The sequence below is a fragment of the Ooceraea biroi genome, chromosome 1, assembly GCF_003672135.1.
Source record: "Ooceraea biroi isolate clonal line C1 chromosome 1, Obir_v5.4, whole genome shotgun sequence".
Taxonomy (NCBI): domain Eukaryota; kingdom Metazoa; phylum Arthropoda; class Insecta; order Hymenoptera; family Formicidae; genus Ooceraea; species Ooceraea biroi.
Genome location: NC_039506.1, coordinates 5,481,717 through 5,496,804, shown reverse-complemented (window position 1 = coordinate 5,496,804; position 15,088 = coordinate 5,481,717). Strand labels below are relative to the sequence as shown.

Genomic DNA, 15,088 nt, shown 5'->3' with positions numbered 1-15,088 from the left:
TTACACGATTTTTACTTCTCAAACTTTAAACGCGTTTTTCTCGAAACCAGTTTTTTTGACATGGTCGGCACGATAACTCGAAGTTTTCAATATTTTTTAAGATTTTTTGTTCTCAAATCTTCGTAATCGTTTTGTCTATAGTCTATCGAGCCATTTTTTTGCAATTTTGTTTAATACAATTTTTATAAACAATTAAAGACCGAAATTTTGCATGAAAACATAAAGTTCAACTTTGACATGGCATAAATTGTTTATTTTTTTTGAAATTAAAAAATCTGGCTCGATAGACTATAACTACAACATTACTTTACAAGAAATTTCTTGCATTTGTCAGATCCATCAATGTTACAAGAAGATATCGTGCCGACTCTGAGGGGACATTTTTTTAGCAGCGGTCCAATTAATGCCACAAAACTTCATTTTATTAATATTCAAAAATTTATTATTAATTATTTTTTTACACTTAAAGGACCAGTAAATCATATGCAATTCATATTTTACTTTATTATTTCAGATATACCCCCTAAAAAAATTCCCCAAACATATCAATTATTCGCCGCTATGGAGGTATGTAACCCCTTAATGAGTCAGTAATATCCTGTCATTTGAAAGCAATGAGAAACATCCAGAAAGAAGGAAGATATTTTAGCATACGAATCATACGAACTTTTGCAACCACCTAATGTATAGCAAATGGTATTATGTCCTAACACGTGTTACAATAATTAAGGCCATGACACACGAAAAAACTTAAGCAGTAAGACATTCTTAAAACTTAAGAGATGCGACCAATCACAAGTTTTAAGTTTTAAAATGGCTGCTACGTTCTCGACTGTGATTGGTCGCATCTTTTAAGTTTTAAGTCTTATGCCCGATTCCACCAACGTCTCTTTCTAACTACCTGCCTTAGAAAGAGACAAAGAGTAAATTAAACGACGGTTAAAATTAAGCGACGTTGGTGGAATTGGGCATTACTGCTTAAGTTGTTTCGTGTGTCACGACCTTTACATTAATATTTTAAGTATTACATAAAGACGATTGTATGCATTTTTTTAAATATTAATTTTTCAAAATTTACATATTGTATAAAATATATAACCGTATTAAATAACTGTATTAAACCGTATATAATTGTATAAAGTATATAACCGAAACGTTGCTTAAATCAATTATTAACACGTTGAATGCCGGACTAATTTTATATGACTTGCCCAAGGCGCCGAAATAAATTTTTTATTATGCGATACATATTATGGTAAAATATCATCTACAACAGTTAAATTGGACTGTAGTATCATGTTTTATGGATTTATCTTACCGGGGGTCACCGGTGATCCCCGCGGCGCTGGAGTGCGTTTCTTCGATTTCGCACTATTTATTTACTTATTTTTTACGAAAGTCGTCTCAATCATTTCGTATTTCGCTCATTCTTGTCGAGTCTGTTCAATTTTGGTCGCCCGTAGCGTGCTCCGCGTGTTCAGAAGTGAAGGTAATTTCTTTATATCGTTTAATAACGATGGTAATATTGAAAATTTTAGAAATATTGAAATTTACTTGAATTATGTATTTTTATTAATCTTGGCATCGTCGGTCACCGGTGATCCCCACGGCATTCAACGTGTTAAACATATTTTATGTTTTTCTACAATGTTAGGAAGAAATTTAATAAAGGAATAGTAATTTAAATAAGTTGTTGAATTATATATAAAAGTTGTAAGATTACGAAATTATTATAATATATTGTAAATGTAATTATAGAAATATAGTAAGAGAACTATATTCTATTTTACACTCTTATTAGAATTAATTTTTAAAATAAAGCTATGCCTTTTTTACTTCTACTATATTGATTTTATTTTCCTTTTTTCTAGTACGCATTTACGATAATGCTACTACCTGCGGTCTTGTTTGGACACCGAACTTCGTAGCATATCGTTGCCGTACATGCGGCATATCTCCCTGTATGTCCTTATGTACCGAGTGCTTTAAAAACGGAAATCACTATCGTCATGACTTCAATATGTTTCTCAGTCAAGCGGGTGGTGCATGCGATTGTGGCGATACGGCTGTGATGAAGGAGACTGGGTAAATGATAACATTGAACATAATAATATCAATCTGCGAGATATTAAAATCATGAAATATATGAGATTTGTCGAACATAGGTTTGAATTGGTTTCTTTTACTAATTGTTGATTTATTACATCATACAGATTTTGTGATAAGCATGGGCCAAAGGCTGCTGTAAATAAATCAGTTGCACCGTCGAATCTGATGTGTGTAGCCGAGGCGATGATGCCCAGAATCATTCTTCGGCTCATACAACATTTACGTGAGAATTGGTATGTTGAAATCGTATTATCGTCATACAAATCATTGTTCTTTGTAATTAAATTATAAAAATAAAATGTTTTTTTAATATAATCACGATAGTAATTCATTATCGTTTTGTGCTTTAGCAAAATGGGTGTGCTAGATTATAGAGGTACTATACAAGAAGCCGATGCATATTTGACTATGCTACTCGACTTGAACAACATGGGCGCATTAATGAGGCACGTTATGACATCAGCTCTCACGAATCCACAAAAGTATCGAGTGCTTATACATCCTTCTAGTTTAACGGGACAATCAGAGTATGACAGCTATTGCCAAGATAGCAATAAGATATATCAGCATGCCGTGAAATCATTACCGAATCCGGAACCGCCTGATGAATATAAAGGTAAGCAACGTGATTAACGCTGCAATTTGAAAGAATTTCTATACAGGTTTGGCTGCATTATTGAGACAATAATAATTTGCGACGTGACATTGTGACAAATGATTCTTTTGTTTCAGAATGTATATCGCTGCAAGAGCACTTGGAGCACACGACCTTTTTAGAGGAATTGATGTTCTGGACTGTTGCCTATGAATTTCCGCAAAAATTGGTTTGCCTGTTATTGAACATGTTGCCAGATCCTGATTATAAGGAAGCTTTGACTCGCGCCTTCGTATTACACTATAGTAGAATCTCAATGATGCTCGAGCGTTCCACGGATCCTGATACCTTGAGTAATAGGGTAGTGCATGTTAGCGTACAGGTAATTCAGTCTCATTAATTCTTAACAGACATTAAGAATCTAGCATCAATCCACTAACCATTATATTTTAAAAAGCAACGAAGTTCTTTACATAATTATTCTTTTCATAATTATCCTTTTTACTGGTTTTCAATGTGATGTTTATTTTAAACCTGGAACTTTTCAGCTATTCAGTAACCAAAACCTAGCATTAAGAATGGTCGATGAGCTGAAATTGTTACACGTTATGGTTATCAGTTTGAAATATATGATGAGTAAAATACTCATTCAAAATAGTCTGCACGGTACGTACGTCTTCTGTATTTCGTATTAAATTAAGCAATATTTAACACTAGACCAAAGAGGATCAAAATAACTTGTCTGCCATTTTGTTATAATGATTAATCATTTTTATTACATCTTATTTTTCATTTTTGTTACGTGCAACAAAAAGTATATACAAACGCGCACGTTTTTTTTTTAACTAACTTGTTCTTTTCAAAACCAAAGTTATTTTGATCTCTCCGATAGAAATACGTATACGTAAATCGTTGGTAGCTCTAGTGTTAAGCAAAGCACAATGGAATCGATAGAAGAACTTCCAGATCCTGACAAAAACTTCCAGATCCTGACAAAAACTTCCACTATGTGGTCGACTGTGGCCGTCAAGTAATGAAGGAGCACTGTTACTGGCCGTTGGTCTCCGATTTGAACAACGTACTTTCGCATAAACCTGTTGCCGTCAAGTTCATGAGCGATAATACTTTGCTAGAGATGTGGTTCGACTTTCTAGCCATGTTTCAAGGCATGAACGTGAATCAGCGAGAGTTAAGTCAGCACATCGAATTCGAGCCGAACACTTATTACGCTGCGTTCAGCGCCGAGTTGGAGGCCAGTGCGTATCCCATGTGGGCCCTAGTCTCGCATCTTCGCGAACCCGAGAGCGTGCTGCTAAGTCGACGAGTGCTCAGTTACTGCCTCAATGCCTTGCAGGATTGGCTTGACGCCGTAAATTTTACGGATCCTACTGTTGTGAGTAAAGATAAATGTAAAATGATAACGCCGATCTTAGAGTTACTTTATATTTCTTGTTACTCTTTACTTGTTATTCTGTCTCGTTCGTATTCTTGTTAATTTTTTCAGGCTGACAATTTCCAGGTCTCGTTCCACTTGCCGCTTCATCGATACTTCGCGGTGTTCATGTGTCAAGCGATCCGACAACAAGGAGCAATGCTAAGCGAGCTGTTGCCACCATCGGACATGCTGCAGCTGCTCATGATGCATCCGCTGCGCGTACAGGTGAGTGTGCATTATTCTTTTCGTCCCAATTCATTATTCGCGGTACATATTGCACAGTGAACATTATACTTTGTTGAAGAGATATCTCGATCTTTATAATTGTATGTGTGGAGATTTTTATTTCCAAATATTTAATTATTCACTAAAGTTGTTTGCGTGGATGAACGAATTAATCGGTAGTATACGATAATCGATTAAATCAATCAAATTAAATTAAAATATTTGTCACAAAGGATTAATAACACGAATATGAGAAACTGTTTTTCTTAATTAACTATGCTAATGCATACAAGGTGCATTATTAGTAGATAATTAATACATATGCATTTATAGATTTTTCATTAATATGACAATTTATTGTGAGAAACTTACATGCACCTGCCATATTACGACAGAAAGAAGAACAAATTATCAAACATAATATAAAAAATATTATAAAGTTAGAATTCTTTAAACTAAAACTACACGCATACAAGGCGATTTACAAATTCTTTTTTCATAAATTTATAGCATGTTTTAATATTTTATCTTAATTCTAATTTCAAATTTATAATGAAATATTTTCTCTTATGTTATAATCTTAAATTTAAAATGAGTAAAATACATATATTTATAAAAATATATGTATGGTATTATAATGGTAACAAAATTGAGAGATTAATTCAAAAGAAATAAAAAATGTACTGTTCCGTTCTTAACTATATATCTTCAAATATGATTCATAAAATGTCACAAATTCAAAGTATGAATATTACGAAGAAAGTATTCATTGATATTAATGAGAAATGTAAGAGGAGCTTGAAAATTCTTAAATCAAAATTTACATCTTAAACTTTAATTATATTTTATACTTAAATAAGATCCATTAATTCTGGAATTTACACAAAACATAAAAAATTTTTTTAACAAAAAGTACATTTTAATTTTATTTATTTTACGTTTATTAACACAAAAGTATAAAATTTGCATCTTAAATATGTTATTTCATAAAAAAATTGATTGATATTATTTTAAAAGAAACTATATGATTTTAAGATCGGTATAAATAATTACTTAATAATTTAGGATACGATACTAGTAAACAACGGATTTATTAATAATGAGTATAATGTTTATGTAGCAAAAAAATTTATACATAAGAGGATACGAGGGAACTTAAACATACTAGGGCCTAGTTGCATACAAAATGTCGGTTTCATATTAAGGGTCTTTAGATAAAATTTCTAAAAATATATATCTAATAAAAAAAATCAATAATACGGTTTCTATGGTTCTTGGAATAAAAAGTCGTTCTTATAATCGTATTGTGCATGATTATACACAAGCGTAAAAGAATTATTAAGTTTTGAAATAAGATGGTTAAATATCAAAAAGATGTTTCACAATATTCCACATATTGAATTCTGTATAATATTCCAAAATTTTTCTTGCGTTATTACATTTATTACAGCAAACAAATTGAAAGTTTTCGAATTAAGCATGCAACGTCTCAACACGTGTTTTCGTTCGTTCACCTCGATACGTACATTGAGGTCCTTACTAAATCACAGGTTTTTTTATTCCTTTTTTCGATGAAGCATGAGAAATGCGAATGCTTCTATCTTATTCGGCTTTTACTTCATTCGATGCTTCGAGAACCGGCGGCGCCGGTGGCAGGTCAACTTGCAAATGTGGCGCGAAGTCATATGTAATCAATTTTAAAGCGACAAATCCTCCCGAACCTTTTCGTCCTTTGTGGAAGACTCCGGCGCCTGCGAGTGGCACTGGCGGGTTTGGTATAATTGGTTGAATGTCTAGGAAAGGGATTGTACTTTGAGCAGCATCCTTTCGTCGATCACTGGGAGCAAAATTTAAATATTGATTTTTCGTAGAATCCGGTACATTCGGCAGAACATCGTATATTGGTACATCGGGTTCCGTAAACGTCAACTCAGTCCTGAAAGTAAAAGTGTGCAGTATTAAATTAAATTGTAAATAGACGATAAACAGATTTTTTAAACAGGTTGATGACAGATGTTTATAAATTTAGTATTACTAATTTGCATACTAAAATATACATTTAGAGTTTCATTATCGCTTCGAAAAGAAAATAGGAAGGGGGAAAAAATCTCACCTCTCAGTTACATCATTGCTATACCAAAAGCTCTTCTCCTCAGGTTGTATCAACAATCCAGTCGTAAAGTTAAACGGTGTCACCATAATTTCCAAATTTAGACGGCTACCAACCATGCGGAATCGGATGCCTAGAAATCCGATTTTATTTTGTGATAACGCATTTGTTGCAATTCTATTTTACTTTTTTTATACCAATTATATTGATTCGCATTCAGATTGCGTGTATAAGTCCGCATAAAATTTACGCTAGATCCGACTTCAGATTACCTGTTAAGAGATGATCTTGCGGTGGCACTAGATCGTCGAGGTCCAAAGCACGTTTCTCCCACACGATTTTATGATAGTCAACGCCGTTTCTAACATTCGCATCCATAACTGAAAAGTGATCGGAAGGCTTCCATTCGATTGTGGACTTTTTAATTGTCCCACGTGGCAGTAACTGGCCCTCTTGGATTTGTATCTGAATAATTTGATTCACTTTTCTCAATCTCATTCCTGTTATGACTCTGTGAAGAAGATTTATATAAGTGGAGCATTCAATTTTTTCATAAATTAAATTCTATTAATTTTTTACTGATTTTTGTTGTCCATATTATTATAGCTGTGATTTTTACTTATTATTTAAGACATCAGATGTCACAGATCGTAGACTGAAGTATCGTTCAGAACTCGAATTATGATCGTCGCAGTAGCAGAAGCAATAGCTGCAATGCCAGAAAAGCCATCGCCACCAGCTGTCGACTTTAGTTGTTCCTCTGTTACATGTATCTTTCTTTCCATAAGTTAGACCATTTTCGTACTCTATATACTCATATCGTCTATTGCTGTCTCTATCCTAAAGAATAAAAAAAACTTGATGATTGCCTCTGCTATAAGATAGATTTTCAAAACTTTGTAGTACTTATTTCTCTTCATGCAATGTTAATTTTTAAATTCTATGCTTAATCCTTATGATGGATACTAATCCCAAGTTATATTCTCGGCACGGGATCTGTATGTGAAAAGTTTTAAAGTTATAATAAAAGTATTTACTGAGGGGCAGATCCACATATCGGAATCAATGTACTCGCAATGCAATATTTTGCCATTGCAGTAGCGTTGTCGCGCACAAAACTGGCTCTGATAGCAACCATATACTTTGGTGTATGCATAATAAGCACAGTTCTCTTTACATGTGTTATCGCTGTTCAAATCCACTTCGTTCACTATGTACCCTTGAAACAGCTGCTTCAATTCGGTATAAGTCTCATCTAAACAGAAATCGAATATACACATTTACATTTATATTTAAATATGATTAGATACATTTAAATATAGGTATTTCTCTAAATCTGTATAAACTAATTATATTGTTTAAAGAAAAAATTTTAAAAAATTTACCTAACTTATGTACACTCGGATCGCACTTCCATATATCTCTCGGAGCAAAAGCCATTGCCGTTTTTACGGCTCTCAACGTTTCAGACGTCCTGGTTGCATATTGGGTTTTCAGCGTTTGTATCTCTTCGTTAAAGTTATTGCCTGTGTTAAGTTCAGAATTAGATACATCCAATGTTATAATCTCGCCTTCTACTAGCTTTCTTGATTTGCACGATCCGAACGGGTGCACCAAAAATTATTATAATTTAAATTTATTATTTTACGTTCAGCTTTTAAACTTCAATCTATATCTAATCGCAAATACGTTTTGATTAATGTGTTTTGAGCTCGCGGAAATTGGTCTTCATTGACTGAGAATCGTGCAACAACAAAAACGCTACGCTCAGTGTGCACATATTATATTTAAACGTAATAGTCAGTGCCAAGTACCTTCGTTGTACAAGCGAAGTATCATATATGAGAACTGAATCATAGTGTAACCCTTAATCTCTGTCAGCGCCACGGTATTGTACAAATTGTACAGCAGTTGCTGCGGCGATTGCATGTCATTGCACATTTGGTTTGATGCTTCCTGCACGTACAAGAACAGATGCAGATATTTCAGATATTTTATATTGAATATATTATTACTATATATGTATAGTAATACTCTAATAGTAACAATAGTATATATTAGTGAAGATTAAGGATACTACTTGTGGATTAGGTAGGATTACATATTTACGGGATAAAGTTAATTAATTGTTAAACCAGTTTATCCTGCCCCAATATATACAAAAAGGCTATATCTTAAAGAAAGAAAGTATCTTCATACAATTTCTTGTGAAAAATTCTATTATAGTCACAAATTCTTTCAAATATTCTGTCTCGCTGGTGAGAGTACAGACATTTGTTACAAATAAACTCCCGTAAACAGCCCTATGGCTGGTTTTAAGTCCTAAAGAGACCTATTACTTTTGTGTACCTTTCGGTAGTCAGGCTATTTTCTTTTCGGGTGGGCCCAGGGAACCTGAATCTCTGACAGAAAATAGCACAGAGGATGTGCTCCTGCTGAGATTCGAACCCGAGTCATATAAACATCTATTAGATACCTGAAAAGCCACGATGAACAGCTTCTCATTGATGATCATACTCGCGACGCGATCGATCATTCGTGGGATCGAGGCATTCGGATCACGCAGGATTGTTTCGGCGAAGTTCACTAGCTGTTTAATATTGATAGGCGCTTGCAAATGGGTAATTTCACGTTGCATCTGTCTGAATACTTCGTACAGTCCATTGATGCTTTCGAGCTCAACTTTCGCTCGAGCCCATAGCCACACGGAATCCAAGGAGCGCAGGTAATCCTGTCGGTCCAAGGGGAATTTTTCGTCTACTTGATTGCCAAATGCCTGGTATTCCTTAATCAAGTACAGGTACTTTTCCTCCGTCTCGGTGTTTGTCCATTTTCGCCCATTGTCCAGGTCTTTTATTACGTCTTTCTCTAAGTTCAGCAAGTTCTGCCTAAGTCTGTCGATTGTCGACGCGTCATTCTTGATCGTGGCGAAGGCCACTACAGCCAACACTCCCAACGTCAATAAGCACGTGAGGAATCTCATTCTCGGGAGTCGAAGCTTGCCAATGAGTCACTCGTTTGCTGCTTATAGTCCGTTGCTTGCCAGGTTCTTGGTTCCTTTCTCTGTTTGTCTCCGCAGTGTTTTGTATCTGAAGTCGCGAAGACGAACGAAAAAATGAAGGACTAGAGTCATACAATCGTGTCGTAATTGTGTGTGAACCATTTAATTGTGCATTAAAAATTTGAATATAATTATAGAGACAATGACGATATTTATTTATAACAATGGGTTTTCAGAGTAAATTCATCAATTTAAATTTCTTATTCTAACATCGCGCATCGTCCATGTAAATGAAGATATAACGTAAAATATGCAAACAAAAATAGAGACTCCTCTATTATATAATAGGCATCTCAACTATTGATTAAGCCTATTAAGAATTCAATCATTATTTATTGTTTTTATTATTCGTTGTCATGTATACTCTAATTTCAATTTCGATCGTATTCTCGATTATAATTCATGAGATAAAATTGAACGTATATGTTTTCGATCAGTAAGTTTGCGGGAAGATATACGCGATTACGGCCGGAGGGGGTCATGACACAAGAGACATAACTAGAGAGGGAGCGGGAACAAGGTTTTTAATGACGCGTTAATGCATAATATCCAGAGCGAAACTTCTAGGAGAAACTTCTGAGTGGTTATCTTTTCCCAAGGAGAAATGATTAAGTAACTTTCGTAACTTTAATAATATCGTAAAATATTTCTTTTATCGTGAATGGAAATTTTTTTTTCTCATATTCTGCATTTTTTTCTTCGGTCGCACAGCATTAAGTTATTTCTAAATTGTTATTTAAAAAAACTGCAAGACTTGCAATGTTGAATATATTGATAAGCTATGGATAAAAAGTAAGAATCGACACCGTGTGTTAATTTAATATAAATAGAATAAAATATCTTTTTGGATGAGAAATTAGAGCGAGATTAATTTTCAGGATATATTTTACGATAGAAAACACTCACGGATAATTGGCAAAAAAGTAATATATGATAGTTTAGGATCAGAAACATTACGAAGATTTAAGAATGTACTAGTCCTTCAAATTTGGAATAATGGATTATTTTGTTTTGGAATTAAGCTTCCGTCGTCCATGTACTTTGATTCTCATACACGTCATCGGAATGTAAATAATTACTATCTTCTGTAATACAGATAAAGAAACGAAATTGCCTTCCACATTATCATTGGCCAACAGAGTCAAGTCAAAACAATAGAGCAGATGAAAGAAGAAGCATTAAAAAGACAATAAGAAATGTCCACATGTCCATAAAACTTAAGTATTCTCTATTTTGGCTTTTGGACTTCTTTCGAGTATTTGTTTCATAGTGACGGCGAAGCACATTTACATGATCAAGACACAACTTCAGAAAATTTTAGAAAGACTAAAAGATGTTAAAAGAGATTACTGAAAAATGTTTCTAATATTTTAGATATATTTCAGAGCTTAAATTGCGCTTTTAACACCATACGCGTTTACATGATCGCATTAGAAACATGCTTTTCGCACACAATCTTTTATTTATTCCTTCTTGGTTGACTTCATTTCATGATTGATCAACTTGGAGATTTATTGCAAGAAAGGGATAAAATTTCGTGGATAAATTCGTTGAAGAAACACCTTTTCACTATAACACAGTCCGTGATCACTCGCTTATTCGCGGAATGCGGGAAACGCGGCCCCGCTGCCACTTGATTCGGCACCAATTGAGAGCAACACCACCGGACGACCGATACGAAACGTTCACCAATCGACCGACCGCGTTCGACTGCGTTTCGCGTTATACGCCTGTCTGTCTCCAGCTCCGGACCCCCCCGAACACCCGCGTCGTTCTTCAAGCTCTTGGTGTGTTACGTATCTCCCTGCGCATGTCGCATACTTTCGTCTCGTCCCACCCGATGCATTTGCACCCGGAGAACGCGGGATGCTATGGAAATGCAACAGCTACTCGTGCAAAAGCTAATTTTAACGAGAATCTTGAATATTAAAGTGATGCATTAGATGAAGAAAATTATGAATGTGAATGTTCCACGTATAAAAGATTAAAAATCTTACAAATAATGATATGATATGACACAAAGATTCACATAAATATCATATATAGAGAATCGAAGAAATGTTTCATAAAAACATACACAGCTATGTGAGTGTAATCTTCATTTCTCAAAATACAGATTCAAGACAGTTTGGGAAGCTTTGAGCAGCGAGCCACATAATCTTGTGTTGATTAATGTACGACGACCCTAATCGAGTGACTTTACTGATTCATGTCATTTGTCGCAGCGTATCCGGAATATCAAAAAATGATGGATTTCCGTCGACGTGATCCTGTTCTTTTCTTCGTTCATAGCTCTGAAGTAAATAAAATCGCAGCTTGTCGAACTCAGCAGTAACTTGATTCAAAGTATGATATACTGTTCCTCGGTACCTAATGTCCACTGCCAGTGCTTAATAGATACACAATGGGGTTCCAGTTACGATGTTATCGTATCATAACTCGTTCGCAACACGGGATCCTCGAGCTCGTCAATTCAGCGCATCAGAAACGTTGGGTGCATTTTGCGCTTTTGTTGCCTGGAATCTAGATTCTGCCGGGGATAGATAGATAAATGAATAGGCTCCACTTTACTGACCACGATGACGAATTGTGTCGTGACTAATTCTCTGTACACGACACAACTGCTCCAAACCAACGTGAATTTTACAGCATCGGAAACGCTGACTATCCTTCCTGTCTATCTCGTGTTCTTTGGACGCTCGCTGTGCGCGAGCCGTTATCCACTCGTGCGTACGCATAATTATCATCTCATTCGTTGAATTGTATGAGCGAAGTGATAGATAAAACATTATAGAAGAATAGCGTGGGCGTAGTAATAAATAATATACTTGATAACAAATTATAATAATGCCATCAAATGTAAATAAAATAAACAGAGAATAAAATATAAATAAATCATGATAATATGAGAATACATTTAAATTTATTAAAAGGAACTTGTAATAAGAAAATACAATGGTGATAAATAATTAATATTTTACGAAATATAGGAATAATATAGAATATATATAATATATAATGAATATTGTAATATATAATGATATACGTAATAAAGTCTAAAAGTTTCCGGTCCAAGAATGTTAAAGAAGTAATAGAATCAAACGATAAATTTTAGTTTTCAATGTAATTATATATTTCAATACATATTTTAGGACGGTTATATAACTTTTCTAAATCACTGAAAAAATAATCTAAATTTTTGTCCTTAAAATGGCCTAAAACTGCAGAAATGCAGTCTAAAACTTCTTCATCACTTGTAAATTTTCTCCCAAGCAGATCCGACTTATGATGGGGAAGATTTGCCATACACAGCATTTTAACGTTTAATTTCCCTTTCATCAAAAATTTGATGATCGCGCGATACTCAAGTTTAAACATTTTAAAATATTGAGCAACAGCACTTCTATCTACTAGACGTTAGCTAGTGAGCACTACTGATGCTAGAATCGTAAAATTTTACTATAGTGCAACAAAACATAAAGTGGGAGGTTGACGGAGTTAGACCTGTCCATTCTTCTACCATGTTTGGACTGGAAACTTTTGGACCTTATTATGTATAATGAATGCGTGGGATATTTTGTGTCTGCTGCGTTTGCGGATTTTCAATCGTGATTAAGCATAATTTATTTGAGTATGCATTCGATATGCATTCTTAACATCTGGGGGAATATTTAACCTCCTTCTATCTCAAGGTATGCAAGCCGCAATGCAATTATTTTTATGAGTGTTCATAAAACAATAATCCTGTTGAATACGTTTTCTCTTTTAAAAAGCTAATTTGTTAGCATGATATTATATTTTGTTTTTGAGTAATCATTCAATTAAATGAACATTAAGATAAGCTAAATATGTAGATAAACTATCAATTAACAGTTATAAAAATTTAATTATCCTTGAAAGAAAGAAAGTATAAACATATGAACACAGTAATTAATTATTTTGAAGAAATTAAGTTGCTTTTAATATGAATTTCATTCTTTTGTGTTATTAAGACATAACTATTCGATTATTGATATTAATTAGAATTATTTATTTATGCTTCTAAAGTATTTACACAAAGATTTTATATCATCTAAGAAAGAAATTTTGGTCAAAACACATTTTTTTCGTCAAAATTATTTATATTAATAACTAAAATGTTAATGTCTTTGTTAACACTAACATTGTTCGATAAAGCACAATTTAATTAGTAAAATCATATAATATTTCACCAAAATTATTGATTAAAACTCGTTGATCTCTGCTGTTTATTATTATTTCTAATCTAAATTTGATAAGAAATCGTCGATTATTTTCTCTAAACTTAAAAAGAGGAACAATACGAAGAGTCTTAAAGAGATCTTAAGGAGTCTTAAAGTGTTTCGCTGAAAATATTCCAGCACTGAAGAGCACAAGACAAAGACTCAATACAAGTCAACTTTAACGCAAATTAACGCCAAATTCATTAGAAGGAAGAAACTCTATTAACTCCCATTAGTAACATGTTTAAATCTATTTTCGTCCAGTTGGATTGAGAAGAGATCCAGCTATTGCATTTTGAAATTGTTGGCCCGAAATTGCTGAAAGTGCATACAAATTGCATCGCTGCCCTTAAGCACGTCAGCGCACAGACCTACCTGCATCTGACCAGCCAGAAGCACGAGGACGCTTCTGTTATACATTTGTTGCTCAGATGGCACCAAGAGCCTGTGTATGGACTTAAGAACATCTGGCAGCTCTCCCAATCTGGGCGATACACAGGATTTGGCAAACTGCACTATTGTATACTTCTCGTAACGATCGGAATTGTTCGTGTACATTTCGAACGTGTTGAACAGCCCGTTCACTTGGCCGACGTAATGATCCAGCTCTCTCAGACTATCATCCAACCTGCGCTGCAGTGGTAACCGCAGCAGGAGCTGCGCTAGGATCGTGTCAGTTTTGATTTCCATCCGTTCCTGATAAACGTCGATCTTCTTCGACACCCGGTCGATGTGCTGGCGCAGCTCCCGTTCCATTCTCTTTATGAACAGATAATCGCTGCCGTTGTCCTTCTCACCAGGACCACGTGGCCGGATCATCTCCCAAGATTCCATCGCCTCCACCACAGTCTCACGACCCAGCCTGAGCAGGTCCAGCGCGTCGTTCAGGCCAACATCGAAGCCATAGCTGGCATTTATCAGCATCAGGACGAGGAACGGGGTCACCACTAGCTCAAACTTGGCCATTTTTTGAATAACTTCGTCGAAAGAAACGCGACAACGAGACGAGATGTGTCCCCCGAGAGTTGTTTACGTCTGTTGTTAGCAACGCTCACGCGCTGAGACTGACGCCCGTTGTTCACTGTTCAGCGGATCTAGATGGAACGACCGTTACGGTCTGAGAACGGCAATGGACGCACATGAGATGGAAGGGGATACTGTGCCCACAGCTGTAAATGTGAATGGAACGCGTCTGTTGTAACCGCGCCCCCTCTATATCCTGTCTCTTCATCCCTTCTCTTGCTAAAGAGTGAATGCACGTCTTATCCCAAGTGGGAAAGCGTGAGTGAAATAAGCAGCGGCTGACAGAACT

At 35.0% G+C, this 15,088-nt stretch overlaps 2 protein-coding genes across 5 annotated transcripts in view; one reads left to right on the top strand and one right to left on the bottom strand.

Moving 5' to 3' along the window:
* The window catches only part of LOC105277866 (E3 ubiquitin-protein ligase Ubr3), a 33,045-nt gene that overhangs the window by 3,046 nt on the left and 14,911 nt on the right, over positions 1-15,088 (top strand). The window contains exons 2-8 of one of the 2 annotated variants that reach the window (XM_026972189.1): positions 1,872-2,085; positions 2,214-2,342; positions 2,460-2,725; positions 2,842-3,086; positions 3,253-3,370; positions 3,691-4,097; positions 4,224-4,364. In XM_026972189.1, coding sequence (XP_026827990.1) covers positions 1,872-2,085; positions 2,214-2,342; positions 2,460-2,725; positions 2,842-3,086; positions 3,253-3,370; positions 3,691-4,097; positions 4,224-4,364 — 1,520 coding nt within the window. Of the gene's footprint in view, positions 1-1,871; positions 2,086-2,213; positions 2,343-2,459; positions 2,726-2,841; positions 3,087-3,252; positions 3,371-3,690; positions 4,098-4,208; positions 4,365-15,088 lie in introns of both variants that reach the window. The other variant, XM_026972188.1, reaches the window with a different exon arrangement.
* LOC105277865 lies at positions 4,696-14,896 on the bottom strand. Of its 3 annotated transcripts, none has more exons than XM_011336547.3 (9): positions 11,098-11,271; positions 8,951-9,597; positions 8,289-8,430; positions 7,860-8,000; positions 7,512-7,729; positions 7,094-7,314; positions 6,747-6,985; positions 6,478-6,607; positions 4,696-6,300 (listed from the first exon to the last, which is right to left on the bottom strand). In XM_011336547.3, exons 2-9 carry the CDS (start codon positions 9,455-9,457, stop codon positions 5,967-5,969), a joined length of 1,932 nt encoding a protein of 643 aa, XP_011334849.1. In that variant the 5' UTR covers positions 9,458-9,597; positions 11,098-11,271; the 3' UTR covers positions 4,696-5,966. The 3 variants fall into 3 exon arrangements, with proteins under 3 accessions (XP_011334849.1, XP_011334848.1, XP_011334847.1); XM_011336546.3 differs by having other exon boundaries at positions 8,951-9,563; XM_011336545.3 differs by lacking the exons at positions 8,951-9,597; positions 11,098-11,271 and adding an exon at positions 14,152-14,896.